The 15,120-nt window shown below is 37.2% G+C and overlaps 1 protein-coding gene and 1 long non-coding RNA gene across 3 annotated transcripts in view; one reads left to right on the top strand and one right to left on the bottom strand.

Annotated features, from left to right (window-relative positions):
• Positions 1 to 13,520, top strand: part of LOC126277900 (ras-related protein Rab6) — an 88,710-nt gene extending 75,190 nt beyond the window's left edge. Inside the window, exon 7 of one of the 2 annotated variants that reach the window (XM_049977467.1) lies at positions 12,102 to 13,520. In XM_049977467.1, the coding sequence (XP_049833424.1) occupies positions 12,102 to 12,172 (71 nt within the window). In that variant the 3' untranslated portion in view covers positions 12,173 to 13,520. Of the gene's footprint in view, positions 1 to 8,228; positions 9,465 to 12,101 lie in introns of those variants that run through there. The other variant, XM_049977459.1, reaches the window with a different exon arrangement.
• LOC126277909 (uncharacterized) lies at positions 9,258 to 10,574 on the bottom strand. Its single transcript, XR_007550620.1, has 2 exons — positions 10,087 to 10,574; positions 9,258 to 9,964 (listed from the first exon to the last, which is right to left on the bottom strand). It is a non-coding gene; the product is annotated as an uncharacterized LOC126277909 (long non-coding RNA).
• Positions 13,521 to 15,120: the final 1,600 nt, after the last annotated feature.

Genomic DNA, 15,120 nt, shown 5'->3' with positions numbered 1-15,120 from the left:
GCTGATACACACCCACGTGACCATTTTCCATGTGTCCTTAGATTGCAGCCATAACTGCCATCTATGCGCCTGAGATGCTGGAAGTTTGCCCAAGCCAATTGGACACTTTTTTCGTCTCTAGCGACACTCGATGACAGTCACTTTCCTAGTGCTGACGATCAGGTCACTCATGTTACAGAAGTTATTCTTACAGCTGTGGAATTTTCAATACCTTGCACCTCCAATTTACCCCGGTGCCCCCCAATTCCTTGGTGGAACGAGGCATACCATGACGTAATACATGAGCAGCGACGTGCTCTTCACATTTTCTGCCACAATCCTACTTTGGCCAACTGTATCCTCTATAAGCAGTTCCGTGCGCAATGCCGGTGCATCATCCGCGATAGCACGAAGGCAAGCTGGGACTTTTTTACTAGCTCTTTTAACACCTTCACTCCCTCCTCTGAAGCTTGGAGTCGAATTCGACGGTTATCTGGAGCGCGTAGTTTCTCCCCGATCTCCGGGCTCACTGTCGCGCATGATACCCTGTCCCAATTTTTAACTCATTGGGTCAACATTTTGCTGAGATTTTCAGCTCTTCAAATTACCCGCCAGCCTTTCTTCCGAAGAAATGTGCAGTGGAAGTGCAACCTCTTGCTTCCTCCTCTCAAAATAGCGAAAGCTATAATACTGTTTTCTCCATGCGGGAACTCCAACACACTCTTGTTCTCGCTCTTCTGCCCCAGGACCAGATGGTATCCACATCCAAATGTTGCTGCATTTATCATACCGTAGTTCGCTACCTCCTTCGCCTGTATAATCGAATATGGACCAACAGTACTTCTCCCAGAAGATGGCGGGAAGTCGTTCCTGTCCCGAAATCTGGAAAGAAGAAAAATCTTCCCTCCAGCTATCGCCCCATTTGTCTAATGAGTAGTGTATGTAAGGTTTTGGATCTTATGGGGTATTGCCGTTTAGCCTGGTGACTGGAGTCCCAAAGCATTTAACACCTGCCCAATGTGGTTTCTGAAAGCATAGTTCTGCAGTTGACCATCTTGTTGCTCTCTCCACTTGTATTTTTTTCTCAGGAAACGCCAAACAGTAGCAGTATTTTTTGATCTGGAGAGAGCATACAATACCTGTTGGAGGACAGGCATCCTCCGCACACTGTTCTCTTGGGGCTTTCGAGGTCGGCTTCCCCTTTTTATTCATGAATTTATGGCAGAGCGCACATTTAAAGTGCTGGTGAACAATACTCTCCGGTACTTTCTCCCAAGAAAACGGGGTACCCCAGGGATCCGAGCTAAGTGTTGTACTGTTTGCCATTGCCATAAATCCAATTATGGATTGTGTCCTTCCTGATGTCTCGAGCTCCCTCTTTGTGGATGATTTTGCGATTTACTACAGCTCATAACAGACCAGCCTTCTTGAACGAAGTCTTAAAGGATGTCTCGATCGCCTCCACTCTTGGTGCATCAAAACTTGCTTCCGATTTTCTCCCAGTAAGACCGTTTGTGTCAATTTTTGGCATCGTACGGAGTTTCTTCTGCCTTCCCTACATCTAGGCCCTGTCAACCTTCCATTCACGGATGTCGCTAAATTCTTGGGACTTAAGTTCGACAGAAAACTGTGCTGGTCCACCGACGTCTCCTATCTTTCGGCTCGCTGTCTGTGATCCCTCAACCACCTTCGTGTTCTGAATGGTACCTCCTGGGGAGCGGACCGAGTGGTGCTTCTCTGCCTCTATCGCACTTTAGTGCGCTTGAAATTGGACTGTGGAAGCATAGTTTAGCGTCTAGAGTTTTTTTACACCAGCCCTGTGGAAAGCCTTTATGCTGAGACTGCTGAATCTCCACCATCCAATCGACGAACTAGCCTGAGTCGTTATGCTAGCCATCTGTCTTCCATGCCTGCTAATCCAGCTCATGACATTTTTGACACCTCCTTGGATTTAGGGTATGCAGGCCGCCCTTCCTCTCTCCTATGACCAGGAGTCCGCTTCCATCAATTGCTACATTATCTTTCATTCCACTTTCCTATAACTTTCTTGGTAACTTGGGATGCAGCACCACCTTGGCTCTGCCCCCAGACCTACCTGCTCTGTGAACTTTGTCAGTTTCCCAAGGATGGTACCCCTTCTCTCGTTTATCATCAGGCATTTGCTGCTCTATGTACACAAATGAAGGATGCTACATTTATTTACACTGACAGCTCAAAAACATCATTTGGTGTAGGGAGTGCATGTATTGTTGGTGACACACCTAATAGATTTCAGATTCCTGAACAGTGTTCAGTGTTTACTGTGGAGCTTTACTCTGTTCTCCAGGCTGCCCAATTCATCTGTCGCCATCAGTGGATACAGTATGTAATATGCTCAGATTCGCTCAGCTCTCTCCTCAGTTCCAAGCTCTCTACTCTGTCCTCCCTCTGGTCCACCGGAGTCAGGACTGCCTCAAATTGCTCCACTTTGGGGGCGTCTCTGTGGCGTTCCTCTGGATCCCAGGACACGTTGGTATCCTTGGAAATGAGGCAGCCGATATAGCTACCAAGGCTGCAGTCTCTCTTCTTCAGCCTGCTGTTAACATGGTTCTCTTCGCCGATCTACAGTGTGTTTTATGTCACGTGTTGCTCTTTTATGGCATGCACGTTTGTGTACACTTCCCAATAATAAATTGCAGGGTGTGAAAGCTCTTCCCTGTGCTTGGACCCCTTTCTCCCGACGTTGTCGCTGGGAGGAGGTAATTTTAACTAGACTCCGGATAAGGCACTGTCTTTTTAGTCATTGACATTTTTTTTAAGTGTCTATCCTCCCCTGCTTTGTCCCTACTGCCCTCAAATGTGGACGATGAGACACCTTTAACTTGACTGCCCCTATTTTACTCCATTATGTGCCTGTCTACAACTGTTGCCTGATATATCTTCCATTTTAGCAGATGACACGCGCTCAGCCGATCGTATTCTCGAATTTATTAGTGCCAGTGAGATGACGTCAGTCATTTGAAGCTCTTTTTGCGGACAAACAACCCCCCTTCTATAGTGGTTTTTTAAGCTTTCCTTCTGTTTCTAGTTTCCCCCACTTTTTTGAGTTCGCTCCCATTGCTGCAGATTTCCAGTTGGTTTTTTTACCTTTTCCTAAGCCACAGACCGGGTGCTAATGACTGTAGCAGTTTTGTGCCCTAAAACAACAACAACAACAACGTGACAACACCGTCACTATTGCAGGTGAACTTGCCATTACATGGGTTGTTTCTGGGTGCAATTGCAGTGTGTCCGTTTGTAGTCTGTGCTGTTTGACTGTGGTGGTAATTGTCTTGTAAGTTAACTGAGTTTTAATTAACAAATGTCATAATCTGCACCTTACTATATGTTCAGTCAATATGAGGGACTCTTATTACTTCAGGGACTTCATAGACACTTATTTTATAACTGTTATATTACCTCACTTGTCTCTTTACTCATGGAGGTACGAATTAAGAAAGACTGAAATTCTGTTACATGAAAAATTTACACTCGTTACTTCTAGTAGTCAGTTTTACCTGAGCCTTAAGACTGTGTAATCTCTATATGGCAGTGAATCGTATGAACTGATATGTGGCACAGCAATGTATTACTGACTATTGCCAGTACTGAAAAATTTGTGTATGCAATATTTTTAAAGACTAACGGGGTGTATACGAACAGGGACAACCGGGAAATCCAGGAAAAACCTGGGAATTTTTCGGAATTCCAGGAATTTTTCATTGTTCTAGCTATCAGTTAAATTTTTGTAATTTTGACTGGTAAGAATTGATTCTCTAGCGAAGAATGTTACTGTGTCCTGCTACTGGAGGAAGATACTGCAGCAATGAAATATAAACAAGAGGGAAAAAAATAAAACTTTACTGGCAAAGGGAATGCGCCATTTACAACAATAAAACCACCGTGCATGCACAAGTATCCACAAACAGCAAAAACATGTCAAAGGCCTTAGGGCGAAAACTATGTAATACTTCGTAGCAATAAACTATTTTCTGTGAGCGTGACATCACAGCTGTTTACATTAGGTTTGTTTGACCCGTTGCCAGCGGGCTCATGCACATGCGCAGTTGGCTCACGTATCAGTCAGTACCTTCTCCCGCTACTTGAAGTGTGGCTGTTAGTTGTGTTGGCCGCAAGCAGCTAGATGCTAATGAGAAAAATTAGTGGGGAGGGGGTTTTCCCCACCTGACCCCTGTTTGTGTAAAGTGACTTTGTTATTTCCTCGTCGTTTACAGCTCCCACGTCAAATGAAAACAAAACTGATTTTTGTGGCTGGGAGCTATCAAGTGAATTACAATAAATTCACATAATTATGGAGGGCAAAAATATATTATTAATTTTAGTTTTCTGATTTTATTTCGAAATTATTAGCAGTCACGCATTAATCGCCTTGCAGAACAATGAAGTTATTTTTGTCAGTTTGCCAAAGAAATTTGGCTGTATCAATCTTTCTGCTGAGGCAATCAATTTATTTGAAACAGTGTTTCGTTCCACACTATTGGATTCTTAAACTGTTCACTGAATTTCAAGTGCATGTTTTCATCTTGTGCCATGTACAGCATTATGCCATAATAAAGAACCAAATATGAGATAGTACAGTATTGGTACTCCAAGAAAATTTACATCCCAAAAATCACACTGAAAAGTTAATATCAAATGTGACCTGCTTCATTGTGAATCTGGAAAACAACCATGTGCACTTAAAGCCAAATTATGCATTTTAGTGTGGTTTATGAAATTCCGATGCTTTTGGAGTATCCTCTGATGTCCTGTATCTTTTGTGGCATAACGTAAGCTCTCGTAGTGCTTTATACATGGCGACTTCCTACACCACTGCAGCTGCGCACGCGCAATAATGCCTGTTTTCTGGTGCTCTCTGGCAACTGCTAAATCGAACATATTTCTATCAGTCTCGGGATAGTATTGCGAACGGTGATTCAAAAAGCATTACTTTCAAAGTAAATTTCTTACAAAGAGATAGAGGGGCTGGCCAGTACTTACCTCAGCTCAGTACAGCCGATAGAAAAACAAAAAACAACCGAAAATTTAAGTTCCTAGCTTTCGGAATAAATGTTCCTTCATCAGGGAGGAGAGAGAGGGGAGAGAAAGGAAAGAAGGGAAAGTGGATTTAGATACTCACAACCCACGTTATGAAGCAACAGGGAAAGGAAAACAGGGAGGGTAGCAAGGATGGAGGCATGGTTGTCAGAGGGAAGCTATCGGCTGTACTGAGCTGTGGTAAGTACTAGCCAGCCCCTCTCTCTTTGTTAGTAATTGTTTCACATCTTTATGAGATTTTCCATTAATTAGTAAAAGTAAATTTCTTTTTACTCAAGATAAATTATGTTATGTATGTGAAAAGTGGGATGAATTTCTTGAATCACAGAGTGTTTAAAACTGAACGGTTTGTGGACCAGCCACTTAACAAGAATTTAGAGCCCAGAAGACCAGACATTTGTCATTATTTTAAATGTACTGGCACATTTGTGTGATGTATCTGAAAGTATCACACACGCAAAATAGATCAATATACATCTGAAAGCTTAGCTTCTCTTGTAGCTTACTAATCATTGAACCAATATTATATGTGAAAGCTTAGCTTTTCTTGTAGCTATACTATGTATATTAATGTAAACCATTAACTTTTCCCCCTTGTGTGTTAGCGCTATGTAACAGTGATCTTACTATTGGCTGACTACATCACATGTCCTATGTTCTGAATACCTGCTGTCGTCGGCTGGCGATAATACGTGGCATGAGATATGATTGGCTTACAAAAGGACATCGCAATCCCTGTTTCAATGCTCCGGAAACTAATGTGCTGTGTTTGGTGCAATTCGAATTTATACTTTCGTAATACGAAAATATGCGGTGTATATGTTGGTGCACATCAAAAGTCTTTCCAAAACTTCTCTACCCCATTTTTCCTTCCCGACGCTAGTGTATAAAATGTTAATCATTTAGAGGAGTTATAAGTTTTACAGTTCCAAAGGAAAAATCTACAGAAAACCTAATGTCGCTTAGCACAGAAAAAGTGTATTTTCGCCCGGGAAAAAGTATTTTTTTTTTTTTAACGAAATATCCGGGAATTTTTGTTGTCCATGTATACGCCCTGAATAAGGCTGCATTCAGTTGGCGTCAAACTGACATACTCTTAGCAGTTTATGGCTAATACTTCAGTAATATGTATCCTTGGTGAAGTAATAGTATAAAAGTTTCGAGATCATACAGTGGCCATATAAAAATTATATCTACTATGGAGGCAGAGAGAGACAGGGAAGTACCCTTTTTGTATTCTCTGCATTGGAAAAACACACTAAAGAGCTTTGCAGGTAAACACAAGAAGTTTCCATGATCTAGTGGTGAGAGCTTTTCAAATGCATTATGTTGTTATAAACTAATGTCACTTACAGCAGGTAAGTCTGAATAGATACGAGAGGAAAAAGTGTTAAAACTTTGCTACAGCTGTTTTATCTGTGACAGGATAACTTACTGGTCAAAGCATGCAAGGTGGTGATGTGCATGGATAGACAAATAGAATTGACTAGTGTGTGGCAGCAAAAGCAACAGCAGTGGCACTGTTGTGAGTGCGCACATCATTTGGCTCTTGTTTGACAGAACATACGGTAGATGTGGCACAGTCTTTCAGCAGCTCTTTTCACAAATATTAAAATTACCAGCCCACCTTTTCAACATCCAAAAGCTGTTTACTCCCTTATTTATGGAGCGAACATCATTGTGTCCTCACATACCCTTTTTTACTCTGATGAAATGAAACATCGAAGTGGTGAGCCTTAACATCAGAAGCGTCTGTGTCTGATCACTGTGGAAGACTGTGAATATCTCTCTCTCTCTCTCTCTCTCTCTCTCTCTCTCTCTCTCTCTCTCTCTCTCTCTCTCCCTCCCTCCCTCCGTCCGTCTGTCTCCCCCCCCCCTCCCCAATCTTAATTGTTATGAATCTTGTCTTTCTTCATACCATCCTGACAAATTTGAAACTCGCAAGTAAATGACTTCATTTTAGATGATACTTCACTTTCAGAAAATCCTTTCCTTGTAGTCAAAGTTTGTGTAGGTGTTATGAGATGAGCAGAGATCTTACAGCTGTAGGGTATCTGTATTATTACCTGAGTACATATTCAACTTTATTTAGTTTGTTTGTTATGTGTAGTTTTAGTTCAGAATTTTGTGTTATATTCAAATTTCTATAAGTTACATGTTTTGGCTGTATAATTGTAATTCATTTTTCATCCTCATAATTCAAATAGTTGCAGCAATATATTAGTCAACATTTAAATATTTAAGTGGCAATAATTCCTTGATTTTGAATGTGTTCAAATGTTTCATTTATTTGCATGCTATATACAAATTCCTTATTTCCGGATTGTGCATGTCCTCTTTCCTACAGCAGTATTTTTAAAACAACTGAGACAGTATTATATGCAGTATAATTTTCTTCTTATACATATGTCCCTGCCTTCATACAGAATGGCCTGATGCCCATTCTATCACACAGAGTGTAAGAAACCTGTATGTTTCACACAACTGTTAATAATGCAGAAATAAGATTTGATGTAGATTCCAGATGAAAATGGCAGTTTTGAACATTTCGCTATACTTGTATGACATTCAGGCTAATCCATCTGTTGGCGGTTTGTGAACATCCATTTCTATGAAGAAGGAAATGAACAACAGTTGTTTTGTAGTAGTACATACTTGGTTCAGGTTAAACAAGTGACATTAATTTTCATATTGGTTTAAAAAAATGGAAGTTGCCGTGTAGTTAAGTGCCCTTGAAGTATCATATATTGGAAGAGACTGTCTCTTGCCTTGCCAACAACTATGATGCGTGTCACTGTCATGTGTGGGATCTCTCTCTCTCTCTCTCTCTCTCTCTCTCTCTCTCTCTCTCTCTCTCGTGTGTTTTTTTTGTTTTTTTTTTTCAATGGCAACATTTTTAATAATCTAATAGCAGTAGATACTTTGTTAAATCCTCAGTTTGTAACCACATCTGTGCTTCAATCTCAAAGCAGCCCTGAAGTTGGCCAGTAAAACTTTGGTTTTTATTGATTTGTTTTAATGCACTTTGAAAAGAAAGTTTCATACGTCACGCTGCCTGTTGAAAAACTTTAGTTTATTCTTCTCATTGTTCAGTTTCATTTCTTTATGTTAATTTTTGTGACTTCGTAATTATTTTGTGTAGTTTTGTATTATTTTCCTTAATATTTTTTTAGTGCAAGAGGTTGTGTTAAAGGATACACCCAATGAAGTGAAAAACCAAGAGGGAGGGTGCTCATGCTTAAGGAAAGGTTACTGAAGTCTCCTTTTGCTGGAAGACTGGTTTGTTATAATTTACATGGGAGCAAAAACACATGGTTGCAGTACATTAACACAACGTGATCAGGTATTAGTCAGTGCTCCTCAAATGAGATTTACGTGAATTGTGTGTAATTGTTTTGCTGTGTGCCAGCAGAATAATGCTTTCAGAACTAATTTGTTCGTGAGCATCGGCAGCTTGAGAAACTGTGGAATTAAGTAAGGTTGTGTTTTCTTATCCACTGAGGGTTAAAGCTGATTGTCATGCAGGTTTTTTTAGTGATCAATGGCAAGTACTTCCATAAAAATATTGGAAATATGCAGACAAATAAAATTGTGTGCAGTGGCATCTGTGCATATCCGCATAATTTGTGCGTAAATGGTGTAGAAAAATTTCTTTAAGAAAAGAAATGATATACAGACAATTTACAAGGCTCACATTTCATTTGGGTATGTTGCAGAACTTGTACGTTGATGTCAGTTTATCAAACTGTATTGTGTCTTCATTAAAAACAGTAACCTGTCATTATCAATGGCTTTCATCATTTGTTTTGTATATGACTTGCCATTTATTAATATGAATGCGCATTGTACATAAGTTATTTTTAGTCTTCAGCTGTAATTGAAGTAACTATTTCATGTGTAAATAAAATAGTAAATCTGTGAAGCCTTCAGTAGTATACAAATCATTCCATTATATTAAATTAAAAGTTTTGCTTAATAACTCAGTGTTACCTAATCTGACTTGGCTTCATTTGAGAGCTGAGATATTTTTATTTATATAGTACCTGCAGAGAACAGTATGTTGCCATAGAATGTCTTGTGAAGTGCATTTTAAGATGAATCTTCATTGCAGAATTGATTCCACTTCTGGAAATTTTATGCTTCATATGTAGAAATCTGCATGAAATTTGTGACTACTGTTTATAGTAGTTCAATTAATGTAATTTTTACTTTTTACCCAGTTTTACAAAGCAATTCTATTAATGCATTGAGCATTTCAATCTTACCTGACTGTCTAAAGCAATTTAAACAGTAGGTAGATAGATTAATGATGTTTGGAGATGTCTGTATATAGTTTTTTCAGAATTGAAAACTAAAAAAAAATTGTAAAGGTAGATGGAAATAAAAATGTGAGACTTAATTTATTTTTATATTTGTGTTTTTGTTCATGTGTCACAGTGTCTTTATTTCAATATTTTACAATGAAATTTTTATCATATCATGGCTCATCAAATAGACTTTGTTAAAATACCAAATGTGGCTATGATTAATTTGAACCTGCTGTGTGAAATCCGTTGCAGAAAATTTGATGTTATACAAATAACTACTGTTGCTTTAGGTATTGAAAACTACATACTTTCATGCTATACATCCACGTAAGAGATGAAAATATTGAGAAAGTAAACTCAACATATATTCTTTTTTCCCCTCTTCCCTACTCTATTCTTACTTACTCTCCCTCTCTGTCCGTGCCATTGAGATGTTTGTGGTACAAAATGTATAAAGTGTCACATACACTGCATAGTCAGTAATTTAACTCCTGTTAGTGACAGTAATACCTACTGGGTAATATTTGGCTTTGCTTTGTTCCTCCAATGGAAGTTTCATTACTTTGAGATTGTCTTCTGCAGAAGCTAAAAGCATTTGTCATCTGTGAATTGAATAATTAAAACATTTTCAATATCTATTTCGTTTATAATTATTTTTCTGTAAGTATTAGTTCTTATATTGAAATGCTAATGTACTAATAGACCTCATGACTGAGTTACAAACCTATTGCACAAATTCTGCTGCTACATTCTGGAGTACATTAAAGAAAATTTGGAGAGCACATTAATTTCATATAGAAATTCCACTGCAGTATCCGCACCAGGTATGTGCCCAGCAACTCCATGACTGCAAGGCAAAAGAATTAGATCAGTCACTTCTCAATCGTAATGTATTTTTCTTCTGATTTTGTATCCAAAGAACTATGATATGATATATTAAGAGACCATGAATGTGCATCTGTTAGTTTTTCTATCAATTGGTTCCTGCTTCATGAGACAGGTGAGTGATCATCTCTGAAAATATAAATTGGAAAATGATTTATTATCCATTCACAAGTGAAGCATTGTCATTTTTAAATATTACGTGTCCCAGATAGAATGAAACAAAAAAATCCAGTGGTCACAACAAATTAGTAAACTCTGCCTATTATGTGACTTTGAATGAAGCAAATCAACCTGATACAGCATTTCATCTGTTGGTACTATTACCCCCCCCCCCCCCCACACACACACACACACACACACACACACACACACACACACACAGCACACACACACACACACACACACACACACACGTATGTCTTCACTTTACTGCTGATTTGTGCTAGACAAGGCATTAGTTTCATAATGCCTACAGAGAAACCAACAAATTTGGGCAGTATTCTGCTGCATCAATATGAACTTCAAAGTGATTTAAGTTAAAATAAGTCTTATCAACAAATTTAACTGTCTAGAATGGAGGTAAAATGTCATTTTTGGGAGACTTGCGGAAATCAAGTCAGTTGTTATGGTTCTACTTCCCTTAAGTTGTTCACTTTCCAGATTATTCCTTCTGAAAGATAAACTAGTAAGTAAAAATAAGCATTTAGTGTCAATGGTAAGAGTGCCAAAGCGGGTGGGGTTATGGGAAGCCACAGTATTTGGCGTTTGTAACCCTGTTGCAAATTTTCACTTTCACCCTGCTCAGGAAATACCTAGTGGTATAGGCAATGCTTAATTTGCATAATGAAATGTTTGTAGATTACCTGTATTACACAATATAGAGGCACATAAATTCACTGTTGGATGTGCAAAATTTGGCCTGTCACATAATCTGAAAGTCTTGTGAACGTCGTGGAAGCAGGTGTAGCATTTGATTCAGCTGCGTGGAACTCTAGCATATTATTCATACAGAAGTGTGATTACTGATTAAGTAGCTTCATGTACCTGTTCTAACTAATCAAAAATAGCTACAAACTTTTAAAGGAATCGAGGTACTGGGCTCAAAACGTGTATGTTTCTTCCCCAATGCTATAAGACCTATTACACCCACAGTTGCAACAGAATTCATACAGTTTCTATATTTTCTTCCATCCTAACAAGAATTAAATTGCAAAACTGCCCTTTATATTTGGCTGATTCCTGGGTAAGGATGCCAGTGGTAAATGAATAAACATAGAATTGTATTGGTTCAAAAATGTATTTTAATTGCAGAAATCATCAGTTGTCTTGCCTTCAGAACATAGTGTAGCAATAAAGAGAAAATTATTTTAAAAAATTAAATAACAATCCATACTGATATAACTTATCATCTGTGGAACTGTCATTCAATGCTGCATTACAGTTTATAGCTAGTGAATGACTTATAAAAAGAATTTGCGCTGCATGCATGCATTTTGTGCTTTAGATTGGAAAAGGTTGTTCTGTCAGAATTAAGTGTCTTAAACTATGATCAAACATGGACCAAGAGGATGATGAAAGGAAAATTGTAGTGTGTAAGCTGTTTGTGACGTTAAAACATTTGAATCTAATTCTTCGTGGACTAATCAGCATGCTTATATGGTTATATATGAATAATATAATGCATGTCTTAAAAATAACTTTTTCTAATTGATCTTCAGTTCACAAAAATGTTAGGTTTCTCTGAATAACTTTTACTTATGGTTGATATAAATGAGTTGATTTGTTGCTGGGATTTTTCTACTGTAATTTGTTTAATCTAGTTACTCATATTTTCCCTTAACCACTTTTCTGTAGCTGTTGATCTTCAGACACAGACACCCCAGCAAAATGACCAACAGGATTCTGAAGGTGGCTGTATGTGTTAAAACTTGAAAGTGAATGAAAAATGGAAGAAAATCAGTTATATTTGCAACAAATCTGGGAACAAGCTCGTTGTCATTGTGATTGTTGCAAAGACTGAGGTTAATTCTTGCTTATTTCAAACGAAGTAATGTAGGATATTGAGTTGCTGTAAGATGCCTAAATTTTTTTATTGAACACCGTCAGTTGATAAGGTCTTCATTGTATTTCATAATCATACTTACCTTTTTAAAAATGCTGTTACTGAAACTTTCATTCATCAACTTGGATCTAGGACTTCGGATTCACATGTTACTTACATTTATGCTTTACGTATAAGATATTTACATAAAGAGCACAATGTTAACATAAAAACAGAAACTGAACACAAACTGTTAATATCCCATAAAATAAGTAGTTCTGAGTAGTCACTGGATAACTTGTTTTAATTTTGTTATTGTGAGGCAAGAATTGTACTGTGTTCTAATGCATATACAATTCTGTAAAATTCAGTTTTTAAAGTTAGCTCAATTTTGTCTAATTTGTAATGGACATCATGTGTTTCAGAATGTGTACATAGAAGTGTCCTGTTTTCATGTTGTTCACTTTTTGTTTTCCTTTGCTTTCATTACAACAGTCCTAAATTCAGCTTGAAAAAAAAAAACCCAAGCATTGTTCAGAGAGTAAAGGCTTGTACCCATCAGTAAAAAGTTAAAGCTAATACCTGTTAGTGCACTATCATCCAGAGTTCTAGTTGCATCATTTTGTGAGAGTTTTATAAAGCAATTCTGCATATAAGATAGAATTTAATCAGAAAATAACTTTTAAGATGGGATGCTGCAATATAATTCTATTAACATATGAAAATTAAAGTATAGGGTTGAATTTTGGAGATGTTGTTCATGAATTTCTGTCGGAACTTGCAAAAAATAATTATATCCGTTACAAATCGTATAAATATTTAAGGTGTTAAGTTATAGCAGACATCAGGATTCATTTATGCAGTTCATAACAATTCATTATGGAGAGAAACAGAAGTCTTGCAAAAGGAATCACTGTCACCTCAGATGGCTAACTTATCTCATGTGGTATCAAAGTCGCTCTTTATTTTAAATTGTGAGCACTTTGTGAATCTCGATACTTTTGTGTAATTGTTTGGTTTATATAAGATAAATAAATCTGTCTGTTGAAAAGTGATGTATTAAGTGAGATGCTTTAATGTTTACTGGTTGAATGTTTTTGCACCAGTTAAACTGTGTTTGGCTTTTGTGCAGCTTCCCTGTGCATTATTGGCTCAAAGTTGGTGAGATTAATTTATTATGAATTCCATAGTGGAATGCTTATTTAAAAATAAAAATCATTGAACATGTTAAATGGTTTGTCTTTATAAATATGTAGCAGCATGTTGCTTGAAATGCACATTTGAAACAGTATTAACAAATTTTGTAATTGTGATTCTGTAAATAACAATCTAGAATTACTAATTTCTTTTATTTTATACTGTAAGTTTCAAGTAAGTATTACATATCATGCCATGTAATAAGAAGGAATAATAGTAGTAGCTTCATTTCACTGGGGGTGTTTGTGAATTTAGTAATTTTTGCCAGTTCTGAGATTGTCACATAATTTGTTAGATGTCAATATGAAAACCGAGAACTACCACATTTTGTAACTGAGTTTACAATTTTTCAATTAACCTGCACCCAAAATTTTTATTGTGGAGTTATCAACAATAAGCTGGTATTTGATTTTGTTGGAAACTCATTTAGAATACTTAAGACTGTGTCTACAGTACAAGGTTGTAAGATATTTGCGAACACCCATTAACTTCAAATATTTAAAAATTGGTAGCTTTTCCATTTATAATTGGTAGCTTTTCCATTTATAATTGGTAGCTTTTAAATATTTTTTTTTAATATTTGAAGTGGAAAACATGAGGAAGATGTAAAGTGCTTTTATAACCAGAAGCCCCCTCGTGCCAGAATTTGTCATCGAGGGCTTATTCAATGTCGCTTTCTTTCTAGTCATAAAATCTCCCTTGACCCAGAATCCATTGTCACCTTTCCTATATCCTGAAGCTTCACCAGTCTTATTCTTCAACTATTACATCTCGTCTACCAATAAGAGCGCCTGGTTCTGATGGCTAGCAGCTTTGTCTGAGTTGATTCTATTGATACTGTAAAGAACATTAAAAGAAAATGGTAGTTGCTGAGGTTTCACTCTGAACTTTGTTGCAGAACATACATTCAGCTATAACAAATTCTTTAGGTTTTGTTTTAACATTTTTGTATTTCCATTACACTAAACCTTCAGTTTTTTAATAATTTTTATGTTGAAAGTATGTATTTCCTGCCACAAGTCAAGATTGATAAACTCACTAACAGTAAGCTTTGTTTTTCAGACACATCAGAATTTGAAACCCTGTTTAGATTCTCAAAAGCACCCCATGGCATTTAACACTTTTGTTTATACTCTGTCTAGTGTTTCCAGCTGCCACTAATTTAGAAGCTTCTCAACTTCTGCAACGTGCTTGGTAATTTGTACACTATTTTCTTTTTAATATTTGTTATATTGTACATCAGTTAAGTGGTGTTAGAATTGATTTTCATTTTATCCATCAGTTTCACTCTCTTGAGTTCTATTAGTTCTTGGAGTTTATCTATACTAAAAATAAATAGTACAATGTTATTAGCAACTCATGCAGGCTTAGTGCTCTGCAAATTCCAGGTTAAGGAGGAGGCCACCAGGGATGTGGAATGAGTCAAGTTATACATTAGCAGTCGCTGCAGGCAACTTCTGTTGAGTATGTGGAGATTGTTAGCCATTGTAAACTTCAAGCTGTCTATACCAGAAAAGTTCAGTACTTATGTGATATAAACATTACTGCTGATCAGAATTTACATCACACAGTTGAAATATTGTGATAAATTATAGGAAGATTGGCTGGAAAGGTATTTGTATACTTTTTTAAATT

Source organism: Schistocerca gregaria, chromosome 1 (assembly GCF_023897955.1).
Source record: "Schistocerca gregaria isolate iqSchGreg1 chromosome 1, iqSchGreg1.2, whole genome shotgun sequence".
Classification (NCBI taxonomy): domain Eukaryota; kingdom Metazoa; phylum Arthropoda; class Insecta; order Orthoptera; family Acrididae; genus Schistocerca; species Schistocerca gregaria.
Note: the sequence above shows the minus strand (reverse complement) of the source record. Positions and strands in the feature narration are given on the sequence as shown.